Source organism: Bison bison, unplaced genomic scaffold (assembly GCF_000754665.1).
Source record: "Bison bison bison isolate TAMUID 2011002044 unplaced genomic scaffold, Bison_UMD1.0 scf7180017864362, whole genome shotgun sequence".
Lineage (NCBI taxonomy): Eukaryota > Metazoa > Chordata > Mammalia > Artiodactyla > Bovidae > Bison > Bison bison.
In genome coordinates, this window is record NW_011494934.1 from 5,002,131 (window position 1) to 5,022,478 (window position 20,348).

Genomic DNA, 20,348 nt, shown 5'->3' on the forward strand with positions numbered 1-20,348 from the left:
CTTCAGATATAATTTATATATTACAAAATTCACCAATTTTAGTTATATGTTTTGATGAGTCTTGAAAAATGTGTACCTCATAAACAGAACATTTCAGCCTATACTTTTAACATCTTCTTAACAAAAATTATTGAATTTCTGGACATGTTTATAAATGACAAATTTGTAAGTTAAAAAAAATAGTTTTATTGGGTATGAAAGAGAAATGAGGAATACATTTAAGAATAGTTATTAAGAAAGGCAAGAGAATTATGAAGAATCTATTAGATTATTGTCTTCCTTTTGTCCTCTAAATAAGATAAAATGTTTGCAGAAAATTAAGAACTTGCCAAGAATAAATTTGATTTCAGAATACTTAATGCTCTGCTTGCAACTGCTGATGAGAATTAGGGCACTAATTCACTTTCTTAGTCTTGGTCTTCTGGTTTGTTTCCTTTTAATGTTAATATGTTCAGAGCCAGGGTATGGTTGAAGAAAGGCAAGACGGATAGAAAAGAGAGCAGAGGGAGGTAGTAAGACCAGTGGGCACATAAAGCACCAAAATCCTCTTAATTTGCTCTTTCAATAATGTAATTACGTGGAAATAGTATAATGTAATGTAGAACAAATTAAGTGTTTAAAGTACAATGTAAAAGTGTAACTATTAGAAAATTGTTTGAAATAGAAACATAATATGCCATAGTCGTTATGGTTTGTGAAATGTGCACAATGATATAATAATGCTTCTCAATGCTTGTTTAATGTAAAAAGGAGGATTTGTAGATATGGGAGAAGAAAAAAAAAAAAAGCCACCTGAAAATGGAATGCCAAAATTGACCGAAAGGGCAGGTCAGTGGAGACAAGCCCTCTCTTTCTTTGGCGCTCCTGTGTTGTTCCATGGGTCTCTCCTTGCGCCTTTCTCTCCATTCCACTTTGTATTTGTTTACAACTCTCTCCCTTTATCTGACATCTTAGAAGACTTTCCAGGGCTTTTTCTTAATGTTTTTTTCTTCAGATATAATTTGAAGAAAATTATATCTCCCCACCTCAGTCCCCTCTCCCCCTCTCTGGACATGTGTTCCCATAGCTCCTTCTCCTTCTTTTGCCCTTTATTTCTGGGCGTTTCCCAAAGTTTTTTCCTCCATCCTTTCCTTTTTCTCTCTGTGCATAGTTTTTCCTTTGGTGATCATATTTATTCCCATGTTTAAGGGACTGTCACTTCCCTTATTGAAATAAAAACCCAAGATCTACCGTCTTAAAATTTTTAAGTTTACAGTATATAGTATTGTTAACTATTGTCTGGTATACTTTGCAAGTTACTGTTGCTTCAACTCTCAATTTCTGCCAATACCCTTTCTCATCTCTTTTCCTGCTTCTATTAAAGGCACTACTATTTGCAATTATTCAGACCTAAAGGACTGAAGTAATTTTCTCTCTCTTTCTCTTCCTGCCAGTGAGTGAGCAGTCACAAAGTCCACAGTATCTTTTGCAAAGTCTTCGCAGTTCATTCTTCCCATCCCCAATGCCCTGCCTACAGACACTTGAATGCAGGTCTCTGTGCAGAAAGACTGTTGGACACTCAGAAAGAGTGTCCTGACTGAGCCACACAAGTCTACCAAGTCCTGGATCTAACCCTCAGCTACACCAACTGGGAAACTGGGCTTTGGGAGCCTACAGAGAATGGGTTGTGTATTGCTGTTAGGTCCACTTTAAAGGATGAAAGTAAAAGTGAAAGTCACTCAGTTGTGTCTGACTCCTTGCAACCCCATGGACTGTATAGTCCATGGAATTCTGCAGGCCAGAATACTGGAGTGGGTAGCCTTTTCCTTCTCCAGGGGGTCCTCCCAACCCAGGGATTGAACCCAAGTCTCCTGCATTGCAGGCAGATTCTTGATCAGCTGAGCTACAAGGGAAGCCCTTAAAAAATGAGAATGGCTTAAAATGTGAAAGAAGAGGGAAGGAGAGAAAGTTTAATGGGCCTAGAAAAAGAGAACTAGTCACAGGTAAGAGGACCTGAAAAATGTGGTTTTATGGAGCCAAGATCTAAGGTTATGCCCTTGGCTCACAGAATTATCTACTGAGCAGAAAATGCTATGCTTTTCTCTGGTTGAAACATCACTGCCCCAGGTTTTACTATCAAAGTCAAGATAATGATGTAAAAATACTTACAGATTAAACACAAAAAGCATTGAACAGACTTCCCATGTGGAGGAAATAGTGTGCCCTCTAGTTCTTATATTTGTTTTGTGTTTTATTACATCCATGTGTTGAGTCTGTGTGTCAGTCACTTTACCATCTCTCAGTCTTTAGAACATCCTGTGAGGGAGGTATTAGTATCCATTTATCCATTTCACCTTCCTTTACAGCCTAGAAAACATAGGGTCAAGTGTTTCAGTTCAGCCAGGATTCAGATACAGTTGTGTCTGACCCCAAAATCTATGTTTTAGCCATTCCAGCTCTCTGCCTCTCATAGCACAGACACATAAGATTCTTCAACAACTACCTTTAGAAATTTCAACACTTTAAGCCTTAAACTTGAGAATAGTGATATTTTAAAGGAATTTGTCTCTAACAATTTAGTGAGGTCAAGGAATTTGAAAATATCCCCTGAAGTCTCTTATTCTACAGTAAGGTAACATTTCAGTTGTTTTGACGCCAAGTAAAAAGGTCAGATAATCAATAAAATGCCCTTTTACACATGTACGAACCACAATTAGTGAAGCTATTACAGTATTACTCATTCAACTCATGGATTTGAAAATAATATTTTTGTCTTATTTTATAAATAAAGCCATAATGAGTTTGGAAGTTACCCATTTCAGTTAATAGATGCTTAGATACAACGGTATATTTTATAGAAATAAATTCTATGAAAAAAACTTAATGACATGAGCTGAGCTATGTCTATAGTAACTATCTGACACTGGGTTTGATTATAGTTACTCTGTGTATGTTCAATCATTTCTTGCACAGTTCAATATGACACTATTAACTTCTGTTAGCTGTTATCAGCTGTCAGATTAGCTGTTATCCAAGTAAATCTAATCTAATCCAAGTTCATCTAATTATGAAATAAATCTTTCATAATAAATAAAGTTCAAAATATATTGAAAGAAAAAAATGTAATTACAACAAATACATTAGTGGTTGTTTATAACTTGCTTCTCATATAAGCATAAATTACTAAATGCATTCTTATACTACATATGGTAAATATTATATTAACTTTGTTTTAAGGATAATTGAAAAGAACTGTTAAAAATTGGTGTAAGCTAACTGACAGCCATAAGTACTGTAAATATACTTTGGTCTACTTATATTTCTACTTTTTAAAGCTATACATTAACATTAAAATCTATACATTAACACCATAACCCTGGAGAAGGAAATGGCAACCCACTCCAGTATTCTTGCCTGTGAAATCCCACAGACAGAGGAGCCAGGCGTGTTACAGTACTGTAGTCTATGGGGTTGCAAAGAGTCAGACGTGATTTAGCAACTAAACACCACCACCACCATAGAGAAAATGCATTTCATGCATATACAACAGTAATTCCTGTGACTGCCACATCTTTTTGGATTGATAGGAATTTGTGTTTCCTCCCTACCTGGCTCTCAATCTAAAAGGAAATGTTTAAATCAGAAAACAGAGACAAGATGCTGTGCCAGCCCTGGTGTTAACTAAAGTCAGTTATGTAGCTCGGCTGTCTATCAGAAAGCTTGTCTTGCCCTGCTCCTGTCATACAATACAAGGAAACCCAAAGCATCTTCTTTTCTGAGTCTTCCCTTTCAGTTAAAGTAAATTTATCTTTTGAAGTCTTACAATGCGAGGTGAAGAGTAAGTATCCTGGGCTGTACCGCATGAGACCCCAGACCCATTCCTTTCTGACTCTTCCTTCAGATGACCGTGGCAGAGGCTGCCTCAGAGGCTTGCCATGAGGATACGTAAAGACTACTGCCTAGAATACAGAAAATTCTACATAAAGAGTCATTATTATTGCAAAACCTAAATTTTACTCCATCGTTATATTATTGAAGTATAACATATATATAGAAAAGTACTCATCAGGGTTCAACTTACTGAAATTTCAGAAGCTGAATAATTCTGTGTAAAAGGCACACAGATTATGGAACAGAAACTAGTGAAAAGCCCTCTCCAGGCACCCTTCTAGTTGCTACCCCTTACTATGGGTAGCCAGCATCCTGACTTCTGGTTGGTTTGGTTTATGGCTATGTGTTAAACCTTCATATTTCAGTAATTGACAGGGGATTTATTATAATAACATTTTATTTTTGGTTCATATCTAAGACAGTCTTACTGCTGATTAATCTTTTAATGGGCTTCCCAGGTGGTGCTAGTGGTAAAGAACCTGCCTGCCAATGCAGAAGACCTAAGAGACATGGGTTGGATCCCTGGGTTGGGAAGATCCCCTGGAGGAGGGCATGGTGACACACTCCAGTATTCTTGCCTGGAGAATCCCATGGACAGAGGAGCCAGGTGGGCTACAGTCCATAGGGTCACAAAGAGTTGGACACGACTGAAGAGACTTAGCATGCACGCAATCTTCTAATATGTATAAAAACATATCAGAAATAAAATATCATGTAATAAAATAGGATATTTTAATATATTTTGTTTTCTAGGTTGAAAAAACTCCTTGAACAGGAAAAAGCTTACCAAGCCCGCAAAGAAAAGGAAAATGCTAAGCGGCTCAACAAACTGAGAGATGAGCTTGTGAAACTCAAGTCCTTCGCACTCATGCTGGTGGATGAAAGGCAAATGCATATCGAGCAGCTTGGCCTGCAGAGCCAGAAAGTACAGGACCTGACTCAGAAACTGAGGGAAGAGGAAGAAAAGCTCAAAGCCATCACTGCCAAGTCCAAAGAAGACAGGCAGAAATTGCTCAAGTTGGAAGTGGACTTCGAACACAAGGCATCAAGGTTTTCCCAGGAGCATGAAGAGATGAATGCTAAGTTGGCCAGTCAGGAGTCTCACAACAGACAACTCAGACTCAAGCTGGTTGGCCTGACTCAGAGAATCGAAGAGTTGGAAGAGACCAACAAGAACCTTCAGAAGGCAGAAGAAGAGCTTCAGGAACTAAGAGATAAGATAGCCAAAGGGGAATGCGGCAACTCCAGCCTCATGGCAGAAGTGGAAAATCTACGGAAGCGCGTGCTTGAGATGGAGGGTAAAGACGAAGAGATCACGAAAACCGAGTCCCAGTGCCGGGAACTGAGGAAGAAACTGCAGGAGGAAGAACACCATAGCCGGGAGCTCAAACTTGAAGTTGAGAAGTTACAGAAGAGAATGTCGGAACTGGAGAAATTGGAAGAAGCATTCAGCAAGAGTAAATCCGAGTGCACCCAGCTGCACTTAAATCTGGAGAAAGAAAAGAACTTAACCAAGGACCTGCTCAACGAATTGGAGGTGGTCAAGAGTCGGGTTAAAGAACTGGAATGTTCTGAAAGTCGATTGGAAAAGGCTGAATTAAGCCTCAAAGATGATCTTACAAAGTTGAAGTCCTTTACCGTGATGCTGGTGGATGAAAGGAAAAATATGATGGAAAAAATAAAGCAAGAGGAGAAAAAAGTGGATGGACTCAACAAAAATTTTAAGGTGGAGCAAGGAAAGGTTATGGACGTCACGGAAAAACTCATCGAAGAAAGTAAGAAGCTTTTAAAGCTGAAATCTGAAATGGAGGAAAAGGTATACAATTTAACGAAAGAGAGAGATGAGTTAATAGGCAAACTGAAAAGTGAAGAAGAAAAATCCTCTGAATTAAGCTGCAGTGTGGACTTATTAAAGAAGAGACTTGATGGAATAGAGGAAGTGGAGAGAGAAATAACAAGAGGAAGGTCTCGAAAAGGACCTGAGCTCACCTGCCCCGAAGATAACAAAATTAAGGAACTAACACTGGAAATTGAGAGACTGAAGAACCGTCTCCAACAACTGGAGGTGGTGGAAGGGGACTTGATGAAGACGGAGGATGAGTATGACCAGCTGGAGCAGAAATTTAGAACCGAGCAGGATAAGGCCAATTTCCTCTCTCAGCAACTGGAGGAGATCAAACACCAAATCGCCAAGAACAAAGCCATAGAGAAAGGCGAGGCCGTGAGCCAAGAAGCCGAGCTGAGACACAGATTTCGGCTGGAAGAAGCCAAAAGTCGTGATTTAAAAGCTGAGGTCCAAGCTCTTAAAGAGAAGATTCACGAACTGATGAACAAAGAAGATCAGCTTTCTCAGCTCCAGGTGGATTACTCTGTCCTTCAACAGAGGTTTATGGAAGAAGAAAATAAGAACAAAAGCATGGGCCAGGAGGTCCTCCATCTGACCAAAGAGCTGGAGCTGTCCAAGCGGTACAGTCGCGCCTTGCGACCCAGCGTGAACGGGCGCAGGATGGTGGACGTTCCCGTGACATCCACTGGCGTGCAGACGGATGCCCTAGGCAGCGAGGCTGCGGAGGAGGACACACCGGCCGTGTTCATTCGGAAATCCTTTCAGGAAGAAAACCACATCATGAGCAACCTTCGCCAGGTAGGACTGAAGAAGCCTCTGGAACGTTCGTCGGTTCTAGACAGGTATCCGCCCGCGGCCAACGAGCTCACCATGAGGAAGTCCTGGATCCCGTGGATGAGGAAGAGGGAGAACGGGCCCCCGGTGGCTCCAGAGAAGGGGCCCCGAGCCAGTGCCAGCCCAGGGCACCCGGGAGAGCTGGTCCTCTCGCCCAAGCAGGGCCAGCCGCTGCACATTCGCGTGACCCCGGACCACGAGAACACCCCCGCCACTCTGGAGATCACCAGCCCCACGGCAGAAGAGTTCTTCTCGAGCACCACCGTCATCCCCACCCTGGGCAATCAGAAGCCGAGGATCACCATCATCCCCTCCCCAAACGTCCTGTCTCAGAAGCAGAAAGGCGCAGACGCTACCCTCGGCCCGGAGAGAGCCATGTCCCCAGTCACCATCACCACCTTTTCTAGGGAGAAGACCCCAGAGGGCGGGAGGGGGGCGTTTGCCGACCGGCCCACGTCCCCCATCCAGATCATGACCGTGTCCACATCGGCAGCCCCGACGGACATCAATGTCCCTCCCGAATCCCAGGAAATGCCCGTGGGAAGGACGGTCCTCAAGGTCACCCCAGAGAAGCAGCCTGGACCAACCCCAGTCCGGAAATACAACGCCAATGCCAATATCATAACCACGGAAGACAACAAAATCCACATTCACCTAGGCTCCCAGTTTAAGCGAGGCTCGGGGACTTCGGCTGAAGGGGCGAGTCCGGTGATCACTGTCCGACCGGTCAACGTGACGGCTGAGAAGGAGGTGTCCACCGGCACCGTCCTTCGCTCCCCCAGGAACCACCTCTCGCCCCGCCCTGGTGCGAGCAAAGTGACCAGCACCATCACCATTACCCCGGTCACGACTTCATCAGCCAGAGGAACCCAGTCAGTGGTGAGTAGAGGGGGGTTCCTGGTTCAGGCCAATGCGGGGGTCAGGCAGGGAAGTGAAAACAGAATAACCCAGTGTCCCAAAGGCAACCAAAGCACATGTCTCTCCTCCGCCGAACCCACTACCGGATGTTTCCCAAGAGACTGTCTACATCAAGAAATGAGAATAAAAAGGAACCTCCTATTTTATTCATTTGAGCTAATTGTGAGGGATAATTTCTTTTTTTCACTTAAATCATGTTGACTCCGAAACCCTCTTGCAAAGATGGCCTTTTGCCACCTCAGCTTATGCTAATAATAAGGTTGAAATTTTGATTTTTAATGTTTAAAGTATTTTTTAAAATAGAGGCTGGAAGAAACTGGCCAATGTGCAAAAAAATGAAAGCTATTCCTGGGTTATATTTTTAGAACCTGAGACATTTGATATTCATTTATGTATGGTCATAGTCATACTTCACTTGAAAGGTAAGATTAAAAGATTATGCTATCAAAAAATTTTTGTAAATTAAAAAAGAAGTGAATTTATATGTCTAAACACTGTATTTTATTAATAGTACAGTGTAGAGAGCAGGTGCTTGATAAATATTTAGTTAAAACCAGCTGGAAGGCTAAATGGATTATAGGAAAGCATGTCCAAAGTATAAAGGCCAGAACTTAAAAATAAATTATGTTTTTCAAAATACCTCCAGTGATTTTCTTCATTTATTGGGAACAATTGGTAGATGAAATTATAGAAGATGATGTATTATTTAGATATTAATTTAAGCTAATAGACTAGAAATTGTGATCCCTAATCTCTGAGCAAGTTCTACAGCAGATATTAGAGTCTTACAAAGACAGGAAGCTTATTATTTAAGTGTAGAAACTGGCTTATTTGCCTGTATCTTCACTATAATTTACTTTAATTCTCTGTGCACAAGCATAGACCAGAACAGGCTTCAAAGAGTGATGTACTTACGAACTGCTTTGTCGGTCAGGCTTTTTGTTATTGGCTCTACAGGAGCTAAATATCATTCAGAACTGCTCACCCTTCTCAAATGGTTCAATACTGTTTTTTTAAAACAACACAGCATCGATTGGATTTTTTGATAGAAGTTAGCGGAGGTGTAATTGTTGTGATTTAGAGCAAAGTTTCTGCTAGAACATCTTATTCCTATTTTAAGGGTCAGATCGAGATAGCCGTCCTTTCTGGAATAACATTTTGGATTACTGATTAAAGCCCATATGCAAGTAGAACTTTAAAACAACTGTCTAAGATTTCTAAGGCCTAAATGCTGGCCCATGTACTTTAGGTAGATCAGCTTCCATAGAATCGAGGTCAACAAGAAGTTTGGGATGAATAGTGTGACTAGAGCATTTGTGCAATTTTAGCTGCACTTTAGGCACCAGGTAGGGTGCTGACTGTAGAGAGGACTTTTGAAGTTCTTGGCTTAGTGGGAGAGGCAGGATTGGAACCTACCTAGTGGTTCTGTGAGGGCGTGGTGTACAAAGGAACCAGCGGAAAAGTCTTCCCTGAGGGCAGAGGTGTTCACAGATAAGGAGAGAGGGCAGCATGTGCACAGGGTTGGCAGTGTGGGGAGATGTCACGTGGGGGACAGTGAGCCGTCCCTTTGGGCTGCAGCAGCCGGACCTGGGGACCCTGCAGGAGCAGAAGAGGAGATGCACACCGGGATCAGATGCTGAAGATGCATGTATCTTATTATGGAATTGACATTTAATTTCAGAGAGGAGGCAAAGGGAGCCATAAACAGGGTAGTAGTTTTTTAAATGACATTATTTCTGTTTTAGATATGTTTATAAAGCAATTTAAAGGATCAGTTGGAGGAAGCAGAGGCTGAGGGAAGAGATATGGTTGCAGTTCTCTAGGCTGGAGATGTGCGCTTGAACTGTGGGAGTGAAAATGAGGATGTGCACGTGTGCATGCTTAGTCATGTCCGACTCTTTGCGACCCTTTGGACTGTAGCCTTCCAGCCTCCTCTGTCGATGGGATTTTCCAGGCAAGAATACTGGAGAGGGTTGCCACAGAGATATACTGAAGACAGAATTGAAGATTTCATGACATTGAGTTCAGAGGGCAGCTCGGAGGTTTCTGGCTTGGCCGTAGGGGTAGATAAAACGAGAAACCCGGGGGATTGCTGTTCGAGTAAGAAGATAAATAACGTTTGGGGCATGTTATAATTGAGATGCCTCAGGTACCCTGGAAATGTGGTTAGAAACCTGGATCTGCATTTAAGGAGAGCCCTGTGATGTGAGAATTGGACCATGAAGAAAGCTGAGCACCAAAGAATTGATGCTTTTAACTGTGGTGCTGGAGAAGATTCTTGAGAGTCCCTTGGACTGCAAGGAGATCAAACCAGTTAATCCTAAAAAGAAATCAGTCCTGAATATTCATTGGAAGGACTGATGCTGAAGCTGAAGCTCTAATACTTTGGCCACCTGATGCGAAGAACTGATTCATTGGAAAAGACACTGATGCTGGGACAGATTGAAGGCAGGAGGAGAAGGGGACGACAGAGGATGAGATGGTTGGATGGCATCACTGACTGGATGGACATGAGTTTGATCAAGCTTTAGGAGTTGGTGATGGATAGGGAAGCCTGGTGTGCTGCAGTCCATGGGGTCACAAAGAGTTGGACACGACTGAGTGACTGAACTGAACTGAACTGATGGCTCAAGGTTCAGTGTCTCAGACACATGTGGGTGACAACTCAGGTAATTTTCGGGGTGAGTGTGGAAAATAAGAAGAGGACTGAGGATGGAGCATGGTGATACCCACATTTAGAAGGCAGGCAAACTGGAACTGGGAGCCATTTTTGAGAATGAAAAGGAGTCAGGGACAAGAGGGCGATGGGTGAGACCCAAGTGAGATATCACAGCAGGAGAGTTTTAGGAACTCCTTCAAGAAGGAATCATCTGTGTTGTTGGAAGAGGGTGTTTGCTATGACCTGTGTGTTCTCATGGCAGAACTCTGTTAGCCTTTTCCCTGCTTCATTTTGCACTCCAAGGCCAAATTTACCTGTTAATCCAGGTATCTCTTGACTTCGACTTTTGCATTCTGATCTCCTATGATGAAAAGGACATCTCTTTTTGGTGTTAGTTCTAGAAGGCTTGTAGGTCTTCACAGAACCTGTTAACTTCAGCTTCTTTGGCATCAATGGTTGAGGCATAGACTTGGATTACCATGGTGTTGAATGGTTAGCCTTGGAAATGAACCAAGGTCACTGTGTTGTTTCAAGAAGGAGGGTGTAAGGAAATCCCCTGGCGGTCCAGTGGTTAGGACTCCACGGTTCTGCTGCAGAGGGCATGGGGTCTGATTCATGATCAGGGAACTTAGATCTAGCATGCCCTGACACAAGGCCAAAAAAACAAAACGGAGGATGTGGTCAACAGTGACAAAAAAGAGAAGAGTTAGCCTCATTAGGAGGGGAAAGGAGAGCTGCTTCATCTAAAGGAAGTGGAGGTGGTTTGAGGACAGGAGGGATACAAATGCCCGAGTGTATGCAGGGTGGCCTGTATTTTTCTGTGAAACAGGAGTGAAAGTCGGGGGCTTGAGAACAGAAAGACACTGGGCATAGATGTTCAGGGAGAGGGAAAAGGGGAAAGTGGACTAGACCGCAAGCAACTCCAACTTTCTAACAACAATCTTCTCTGGGGCGGACTCATCTGTGGGTGGTCCTGTGGTGTGCTTATGTTCAGATGATGCCATTTCCAGGGGGAGACTCACCAACGCGGCCCTTGTGTCTCTGTCTTTTCTTCTCTTGCAGTCGGGACAAGACGGGTCAGCCCAGCGGCCTACACCCACCCGCATTCCTATGTCAAAAGGTATGAAAGCAGGAAAGCCAGTAGTGGCAGCCCCAGGAGCAGGAAATCTGACCAAATTCGAGCCTCGAGCTGAGACTCAGTCTATGAAAATAGAGCTGAAGAAATCTGCAGCCAGCAGCGCTACCTCTCCTGGAGGGGGGAAGGGCTGAGGGCAGTGGCGGAGGGGGTAGGTCGAGCAGATGCTACTGCTGCTGTCTGTCCCTGCCCACTCGCTGTGTGTACTAACTGGAGTTTTCGATATCTTGTTCATAAAATAATCAACTAATAGCCATGTGTCTTTCCTATTTTGTGGATTTGTTTTGAGGCCGGGACATAGAAAAACTAGCAAAACTACTGTATGTTACGCGCCTGGCGGAGAATGCTGGGCCTGAGGCAGGGCCTGACCTCTAGAGCCATTTTTGCTTCGAGAAAGTAGATTCATCAGTTGAACCAGTAAGATTGGGGTTGGGGGGTGGGGAGTAGGGGCTGGATCACCACCTCTCCAAAGCCACTGCCTTACTTCCTAATTGTAAATGAAATTAAGTAGGCCTTGGTTCCACCGTAATTATTTTGCAAAAGCTCTTTTCTGAAATAGGAAATAGTTTACCAATTGTCAGTTGCTTCTATCGAACTCCAAATTTGCTTCACGTGCAGGAAACAAACAAAAAGCAGAAGCCATCTCCTAGTTATCGCAGGGCCCGGGCCTCTAAAGGTTTGCAAAAACAAAGCCCTGAAGCCAATTTCAGGGAACAATTTGAATGTGAAATAAAATGGAAATAATATATGGAATTCTAAAAACAGAGTTTTACTTATTTGTGTGTGTCTGTGTGTATTGTAAAGCTTTTGGAATTTTAGAACCATTAATGTCAGACTCACGCTCTATTCAAGTGTGCAGTTGATTTAAATTGTGGAGTGATGCTGCCAAGTGGCCCTTTATAATTCAACAGAGGTTGTAATGCATAGAGAATAGGGGTCAGTAAATTTTGATACTTTGTTGCCAAGACATAAAATGACATCATGCAAAGCTTAATTGAATTTAAACATTTTCACAGTCAAGTACTTTGCAAGTTCAGAACCAGTTCATGAGTGTGTGTGTGTGTATGTGTGAGTGTGGTGTGGTGTGGTGAAGTGTATTATTACTTGTGTTTGTATCATTGCTGTTTATTTTAAGCATGTTTTAATATGCATGAAGAGTGAGTGAAAGCAAAATGCTGTTGTCAACAAGATTAACTGCATAACCGCGTTGATGTGGATTGGTGCTTCATAGTCAGGTAACCACAAGTGAGCTGATAACAAATGAGGCTGATAACCCTCAGCTTAGCATCTGAAGTCTCAGGTAGGCAGTACCTTTCCAAGTCTTTGAGCCCACTGGGTCAACTTTACAACACAGTAAGTACTTAGTTACAGGTTGCTATTTTCCACTTCTAAATTGTGAGGGTTCCAAAATCATTTGATTAGTCCCTGCTCTGGATATTTGTGTAAAGGTAGTTTTTTGTTTTTTTTTTTTTAAGATATATGATTAGTTTTTAGCCCATTGTTTAAAAGTGAAAGTCACTCAGTTATGTCCGACTCTTTGTGACCGCATAGTTTATACAGTCCATGGAATTCTCCAGGCCAGAATACTGGAGTGGATAGCCTTTCTCTTCTCCAGGGGATCTTCCCAACCCAGGGATCAGACCCAGGTCTCCTGCACTGCGGGCAGATTCTTTCCCAGCTGAGCCACAAGGGAAGCCCTTAAAAAAAAAAAAAAAGTGAAAGTGTTAGTGGCTCAGTCGTCTGACTCTTTGTGACCCCATAGCCTGGCAGGCTCCTCTGTCCATGGAATTCTGTCCAGGCAAGAGTTCTGGAATGGTTAGCCTTCCCTTCTCTAGGGAATCTTCCTGACCCTGGAATTGAACCTGGGTCTCCTGCATTGCAGGCAGATTCTTTACCATCTGAGCCACTAGGAAATCATTGAGCTTCAGGGTAAAGAGACTGTCTTCTGAGTTCTTTCCACACCGGACTTCCTGTTCCCTGTAGAACCTGGACTCAAATTGTCGATGAAGGAGGTAGACCCGTCTCCGTATTCACACTCACTTAATTAGATCACTGTGGCCGACAGCTCAGTTCTCAGCAAACATATTTTAAAATGTTAAGCAACCACGATCGACATGCCCTGATAAGGGAATTTCAAGGTAGAAGAAGAGGGAGAATGAGAAAAAAAGAAAACACGAACTTTCTGAACACGTTTAAACTAGAGATCTTGCCATTTGGAATATCGACTTGTGTTCTTTCAAAAGGGAGCGCCCCTCTTTTGTAGAGTGGACATCATCCCCTTCAAAAACAAAGATGCTCCACTGTTACTCAAACGCCTCCCTGGCATCTAGGCTGTGTCGTGTTGTTGTACCATAACATGTATTTGAACAAACGGAGGAGTCCAGAGAATGAAACGCTGCATTTTTTTTTATTCTACCTGCCATTCCTCAGTGACCTCCTAATCAACTGTTGCTGCTGCTGTTTTGCTTTTTCACCTGCACACATCACGCTTATGGTGGTTCTGCCCGGAAGCTCATTCCCATCCATAGGGAGGGCCCAGAAGATGCTTAACCATGCATGGACAGGATGTTTATACATCTGGGTCTTGGGATACAGCCCGCTAAGAAAACTTGGTGGCACCACACATATTCGCTTTTCAGAAATGATAAAGAGCAACGGCTGTGGCAGTTTTCCTTTGTAATTTTAGCTCCAACTCAACGTTGATGGGCTAGCTTTGTTTTAAACTGCATATTAGAAGTGACATCCACTGGGGGTTGGAGGTGGAGGACTCGGTGCACTCCAACGTTGGCTTCCATGTGTGAATTTAATGTTGTTTTTTTTTAAGATGCATGTGCTTTTGTAAGAGTGAATGGGGTGAAAAGGTGAGAGGTTTTTTCCCCTCTGTTCTGGAACAAAGTATTGTGTATCAGGGATCTCACCAGGGCCACTGTGGACAGATGCCATCAGATCTCATCCTGGGAGGGAGAGGGGTACCATTGCCACAGATTACAATGTGGGGACACATGGGGCCCCATTCACAGAGCTACACAGCAGCCCTGGTCTTGTTCTTCTTCAGTCCCTAAGTCCTGTCTGACTCTTTGCAACCCCATGGACTGTAGCCCGCTAGGCTCTTCTGTCCATGGGATTTCCCAGGCAGGAATACTGGAGTAGGTTGCCAAGCCCTCCTCCGGGGGATCTTCCTGAGCCAGGGATCGAACCTACATCTCTGCAGCTTTTGCATCGGCAGACAAATTCTTTACCGTGGACCATCATAGTATGCAGAAACAGCCGACACACACAAATGATCATTACGCATACTATGATCATAGCCATGTAGCACGCATATACCAGAAACATTCCAAGATGAGACATGGCCCAAAGGATCTTGATAGTTTCTTGAAAATAACTTTCCCATCTGGGTCACTTGATTAAACAGAGGCATTCAGTTTCTACTGTCATCTTTATGATATTTTAAGTGAGGACAGGTTAACATGGGGCAGATGGAATGTCTGGAGGTTTCTGTGTATTCATCCAGGGTAGGGCATTACCAGACCTCTTACTTGAATGCTTTAAGAAAGAAGTGAAGACATAGCTTTGATGTGCAGTGTGGGAAGAGTATAATTTAAGGGAAACAAAAACCTGTCCGTGAATGTAAGATGCACAGAGATTTGAACTTCTCCTTCCTTCATAGATTTGGAAATACTGAGGAGAGAGTGAGGCTTTCCTGACTGGAAAAATCCCATGGATAAGAAGAGCATTTGTATGTGGGAGGCAGGAGGGCAGAGAGAAGAGGGAACAAGACCAGCCCCGGGAGGATTCCCAGGACACGGGAGTGTATCATTCCCAAACTTTTCCAACCCAGACGATGGTCGGCATTTCCCTGCTACCACCTCCTTCAGGATTTCATGATTGGTCATCTTTTCACCCCTCTGCTCTTTCAGCTTCCCTTTTTCACCTGTTACGTCTACACAAGACATCAATGCACCGGCCCCTTCCATCTCAGCACAATTCTTCCTTCAGTTGTGTCATCCTCTCTGGCGAGTTACTCCTCTGTCTTCCCTGACCCGTGGAGCCATTGACAGGATGCTCAAGCTTGTCTGCCTCCGCTTCCCATTTATTCTTTAATGGAGCCTTATTTCTGTTAAAGTAATTCGTACGCATAGTTAAAATATCAGTCAACGCTAAAAGACCATATGGCACCCAGGATCTGTGACCTGGCTCCTGACCGCCCCGCCCTGCCTGCCCCCCAGCTGAACTCCCACCCCCAAGCCCACAGAATGCCTTGCAGAACAGCCAGCTCACCTTCGCTTGACTTGCTCGACTTGCTTCCTCTCCGTGGAAGCTGCCCTTCCTCTGGCATCTCCTTTGGGTGGTTCTGTCTTTCTCTCTCCAAAGTCTCTTTTAAAAGCATCGCCCTCCGTGAAGGCGTGGCGGTGGTGGCTGGTGGCGGCTTAGTCACGAGTCTCGTCACAGACAGATCATTATTTCAGAATCTAAGTCAAGGTTTAAAGCCTATCCTATTTTTTTTTTTTTTTTTTTACATTTTTACGGAAAATGTTGTCAACAAAACAAAACCGGGCACTTCACTGTAGAGGAGAAAACCAGCAGTTGAAGGATGGCTAGGAGTTAGAGAAGAGAGAGGCGTCCTTGCTTCCTCTTTGGTCTGCAGTACAAACCTGTGAGAGTGATGGGGAGGATGCCAACACTTCATGCCTGGGAACACGAAGGGAAAGAGTGGGTGGAATTAGGGGAAAATCCAAGTGCTGCCATTCTGGGTGGTGTAAGTTACTCCTATTTCCCTTCAAAGGCACCATGGCAGGTGGTTGCTGTTCAGTCGCTAAGTTGTGTCTGACTTTGTGACCCCATGGACTGCAGCACACCAGGCTCCTTTGTCTGTCACCACCTCCGGGAGTTTGCTCAAAGTCTTGTCTATTGAGTCAGTGATGCCATCCAACCGTCTCATCCTCTGTCGTCCCCTTCTCCTCCTGCCTTCAATCTTTCCCAGCATCAGGATCTTTTCCAAAGAGTCGGCTTTTTTCATAAGATGGCCAGAGTATTGGAGCTTCAGCTTCAGCATTAGTCCTTTCGATGAATATTCAAGACTGGTCTCCTTTGGGATGGACTGGTTGGATCTCCTTGCTGTCCAAGGGACTCTCAAGAGTCTTCTCCAACACCACTGTTCAAAAGCAGCATTACCATCGCAGATAATGGATTCTAAACAAACAGGAGTCCCAGATTGGGAAGTTATCACCTCTGAAGCCATCATGTGTGTGAAGAACTAAGGGGACCTGAGAGCTTCTTGTGAATTATAAACATACTTGAATGAATTACAAATGGCTCATCCTTTCTGAGTCCCCTAGAGGGGTTCAGGAAAGAAAAGGTTTCAGGTCATTCGTCATGCTCTTTAGTTTCATGCTGGACCTTCCAAAAGAGATCACAGAGGCTGTCCTTTTAAAGGACTGAACACCACCACCATATGCAGGATTTAGATTGCAGATAGTTATTAAGGTGAACAGGGAGAGAAGGTGGATTGCTGAACGGACATAGGACTGACCAGAGATCAGAGGAAAGCAGTGTAACCTTTGGCAAACCACTTCACCTTGGCTTATGACCTACATTTAGCTATTATCTGTTATAATTCTGACATTCCTGCTTATAGTGATAATATGATATGCCTCACTCTTGTTCAGTAAGCAGTTTAAAAGAGTCTGTCATAATGCTTTTCCTAAAAACTAATAGTTAATTGCTTACCCAGTAAAAATAGTTTTGACCTCTTTACTTGTGTTAATACTATGTATGTGTAACGGATAGAATTGCAAAGTCAAGGACTATTTAGAAATGAACCAGACTTCAGAAGTCAACAAGATAACTATCCCTATTATTAAAGATGGAAACAAAATCAAAACAAAAAAACCCCAAGGCTTAGAGTGTCTATCTTCTCAATGATGAAACCAGGGTTTCAGTTTCTTCTAGTACCTTATTCATGATTTCATATGATGAAACTACTTCAAATGAGCAAAGTGTATATTTATCTATAGATAAAAATACCCACTCAATGGGCCAAAATAATATTGCCAAAGGTTTTGAGATATTGAGCTATCTACACGGAAACTCTTGGGACTTCCCAGGTGGCGCTAGAGGTAAAGAACCTGCCTGCAGTGCAGCAAATGCAGGTTCAATTCATGGGTTGGGAAGATCCGCTGGAGGTGTGCATGGCAACCCACCCCTGTATTCTTGCCTGGCGAATTCCATGGACAGAGGAGGCTGGTGGGCTGCAGTCCATGGAGTTGCACAGTCAGACACAACTGAAGTGACTTAGCATAGTAGCACAGCATAGCACATGGTAACTCTGTGTTAAAGTTCTCAGAACAGCACTTTGATAAATATTGGCCTTACCTAAAAATCACAGCTGCCACTCAATTTTCATACGTAATGTTGTATTCCATGCCGTCCTGTGATCAGTTGTAGACTTATGTCAACCTAAGTTGATCTCAGCATCCAGCATCTAGCACCTGTGTCCAAAAGGTAGAAACTGAGCACACTTAGCTCAAGGACTTAATTATTTTCTAACCATTTACTTTTATTTATAATTAATGTTGCCTATGAGATAACAGGGCTTCCCAGGTGGCTGGGCTTCCCAGATGGCGCTAGTGGTAAAGAACACACCTGCCAATGCAGGAGTCATACAAGATGCAGTTTCAATCCCTGGATTAGACAGATCCCCTGGAGGAGGGCATGGCAAACCCCTCCAGTATTCTTGCCTGGGAAATCCCATGGACAGAGGAGCCTGGCAGGCTACAGTTCATAGGGTTGTAAAGAGTTGGTCATGACTGAAGTGACTTATCAGGCATGCACGCATGGGATAACTAGTTCCAATTTATTTGTATCTGGGGAACAGTAATCTGTGTGAGAGAGAACAACTAGCTTGCCTGAAAAAGAAGCTATCAGTCATAACTGTGATGATTAGTAACTCCTGCCACCTAGGAGCAGGGAGGGGATTGGGGAGGCGAGGACTTGGTCTGATGATGGAGTGGGAAATGTTCTGGAAGGAAACAAATAAACTCTTACGTGGTTGAGAAACCTCCAGAGATGTTGTGTCATCTGCTTCAAAAGTTTCCTGAAACAAACGACAGAACTGATTAGCGGAAGTGTTTTTAATTAGTTGAGCTGAATCCAAAAGAAGGACTACAAGTCCAAGTCCACAGAGGAAGTTTATTGGACTTCCTATTTAAAACAGATGTTTTATCAGAACTCTGATTAATGTCTGAATGTGATAATAACAAGACTGAATACAAAAGCAGTTCATCAAACCTTAAAAGTAAACAATATCTGGGCACTCCTACTTCTAAAAGGTATAGAGAACTAGGATATTTTTGCAGGAGGGCAGGCAGCAAGTTCAAAGCTGGGGTTTGGTAGAAGGAAACCCCAGGAAGAAGGAAGAAAGTAGGAAGAACAGTAGAGCCCTAAGCCAGTGTCTGGCTCTCTAGGCAGATCCCCTGGGAGCAGGGGCCATGGAACAGGGGAACAGGCCATCATCCACCAGCCAAGTTGATGCAGAAACCAACAGAAACCGTTTCCTGTAACTTAGTGTGTGGTTTCCTGTGAATGAAGCAGCCCTTCTTTACTAATGCAAAGTCCTGCTACAAGTCAAACTTTTGCTCTGGTGGGTGAGTTTGGAGGCTTTCTAAGTGATGTGGTCTCATTTACTAGAGCCGATTTTTAAAATTTAGAGCTCAAGGGTTCTCTTGAGTTTGGCAGAGCATGAACATAGGCATTGGTCAGGAGGAAGGCACTGACTTTGCAGGGAATACATCTGTCTTACTCCTTAGCTGAAGGGGCTCTCCTGGGAGGAATTAGAATTTAATTTGTTGCCAGGTTGCCCCACGCTAGCACTCAAGAGACATTCTCCCCCAAATTTCCCCCCAATCATGTCTTGTGTATACGGCTTTGGATCTCAAGATATCTGACTGGCCAGGACTTTTGGGGATACCACCCATGGAGGATAAATAAGTCATGCTTGTAAGGACAGAACTCAAGTGTAATTAGGAATTGACAAAGGTCCACATAGTCAAAGCTATGGTTTTTCCAGTAGTCATGTATGGATGTGAGAGTTGGATCATAAAGAAGGCTGAGTGCCAAAAAATTGATGCTTTCAAACTGTGTGCTAGAGAAGACTCTTGAGAGTCCCTTGGACTGCAAGATCAAACTGGTCAATCCTAAAGAAAATCAACCCTGACTATTCATTGGAAGGACTGATGCTGAAGCTGAAGCTCCAATACTTTGGCCACCTGATGCAAAGAGCCAACTCATTGGAAAAGACCCTGATGCTGGGAAAGATTGAGGGAAGGAGGAGAAGGGGACAACAGAGGATGAGATGGTGGGCTGGCATCACTCACTCCATGGACATGACTTTGAGCAAGCTCAGGGAGGTGGTGAAGGACAGGGAAGCCTGGCGGGCTGCAGTTCATGGGGTCCCGAAGAGTCGGACACAACTTAGCATCTGAACAACGACAACAACAATGCATCCTTTCCATGGAAGTCATTTAACAGCTAGTGTAATAAAAGAATGAATTCATAAGCCACATCATTTCACAATAATATCATGAGAGCAAACAATGTATTTAATGTGTTACCTGAAATTTCTTAAGAAAAAAAAACCTCAAGGTAACACAAGAGAAATATATAATGGAAAACGTCTGTAAGTTCTTTGATCAACTGTTAATATAAAATTATATGTAAGAATGCAATGAACCCATATGTATATGCTGATTAAGATTTAGAAGTCTTGTTCTTCTTTCGGAGAAGGCAATGGCACCCCACTCCAGTACTCTTGCCTGGAAAATCCCATGGACAGAGGAGCCTGGTGGGCTGCAGTCCATGGGGTCGCTGAGGGTCGGACACGACTGAGTGACTTCACTTTCACTTTTCGCTTTCATGCATTGGAGAAGGAAATGGCAACCCACTCCAGTGTTCTTGCCTGGAGAATCCCAGGGACAGGGGAGCCTGGTGGACTGCCGTCTATGGGGTCGCACAGAGTCAGACACGACTGAAGCGACTTAGCAGCAGCAGCAGTTCTTCTTTCAATTAGAAAAACAGAAATTGTTATT

General features: G+C 43.4%; 1 protein-coding gene across 3 annotated transcripts in view; it reads left to right on the forward strand.

The window, feature by feature from the left end:
- FILIP1 (filamin A interacting protein 1) overlaps positions 1-20,348 on the forward strand; it is a 225,408-nt gene that overhangs the window by 196,824 nt on the left and 8,236 nt on the right. For 2 of the 3 annotated variants that reach the window (XM_010855259.1, XM_010855258.1), the window contains 2 exons: positions 4,624-7,429; positions 11,190-11,413. In XM_010855259.1, coding sequence (XP_010853561.1) covers positions 4,624-7,429; positions 11,190-11,396 — 3,013 coding nt within the window. In that variant the 3' untranslated portion in view covers positions 11,397-11,413. The remainder of the gene's footprint in view (positions 1-4,623; positions 7,430-11,189; positions 11,414-20,348) is intronic. The other variant, XM_010855260.1, reaches the window with a different exon arrangement.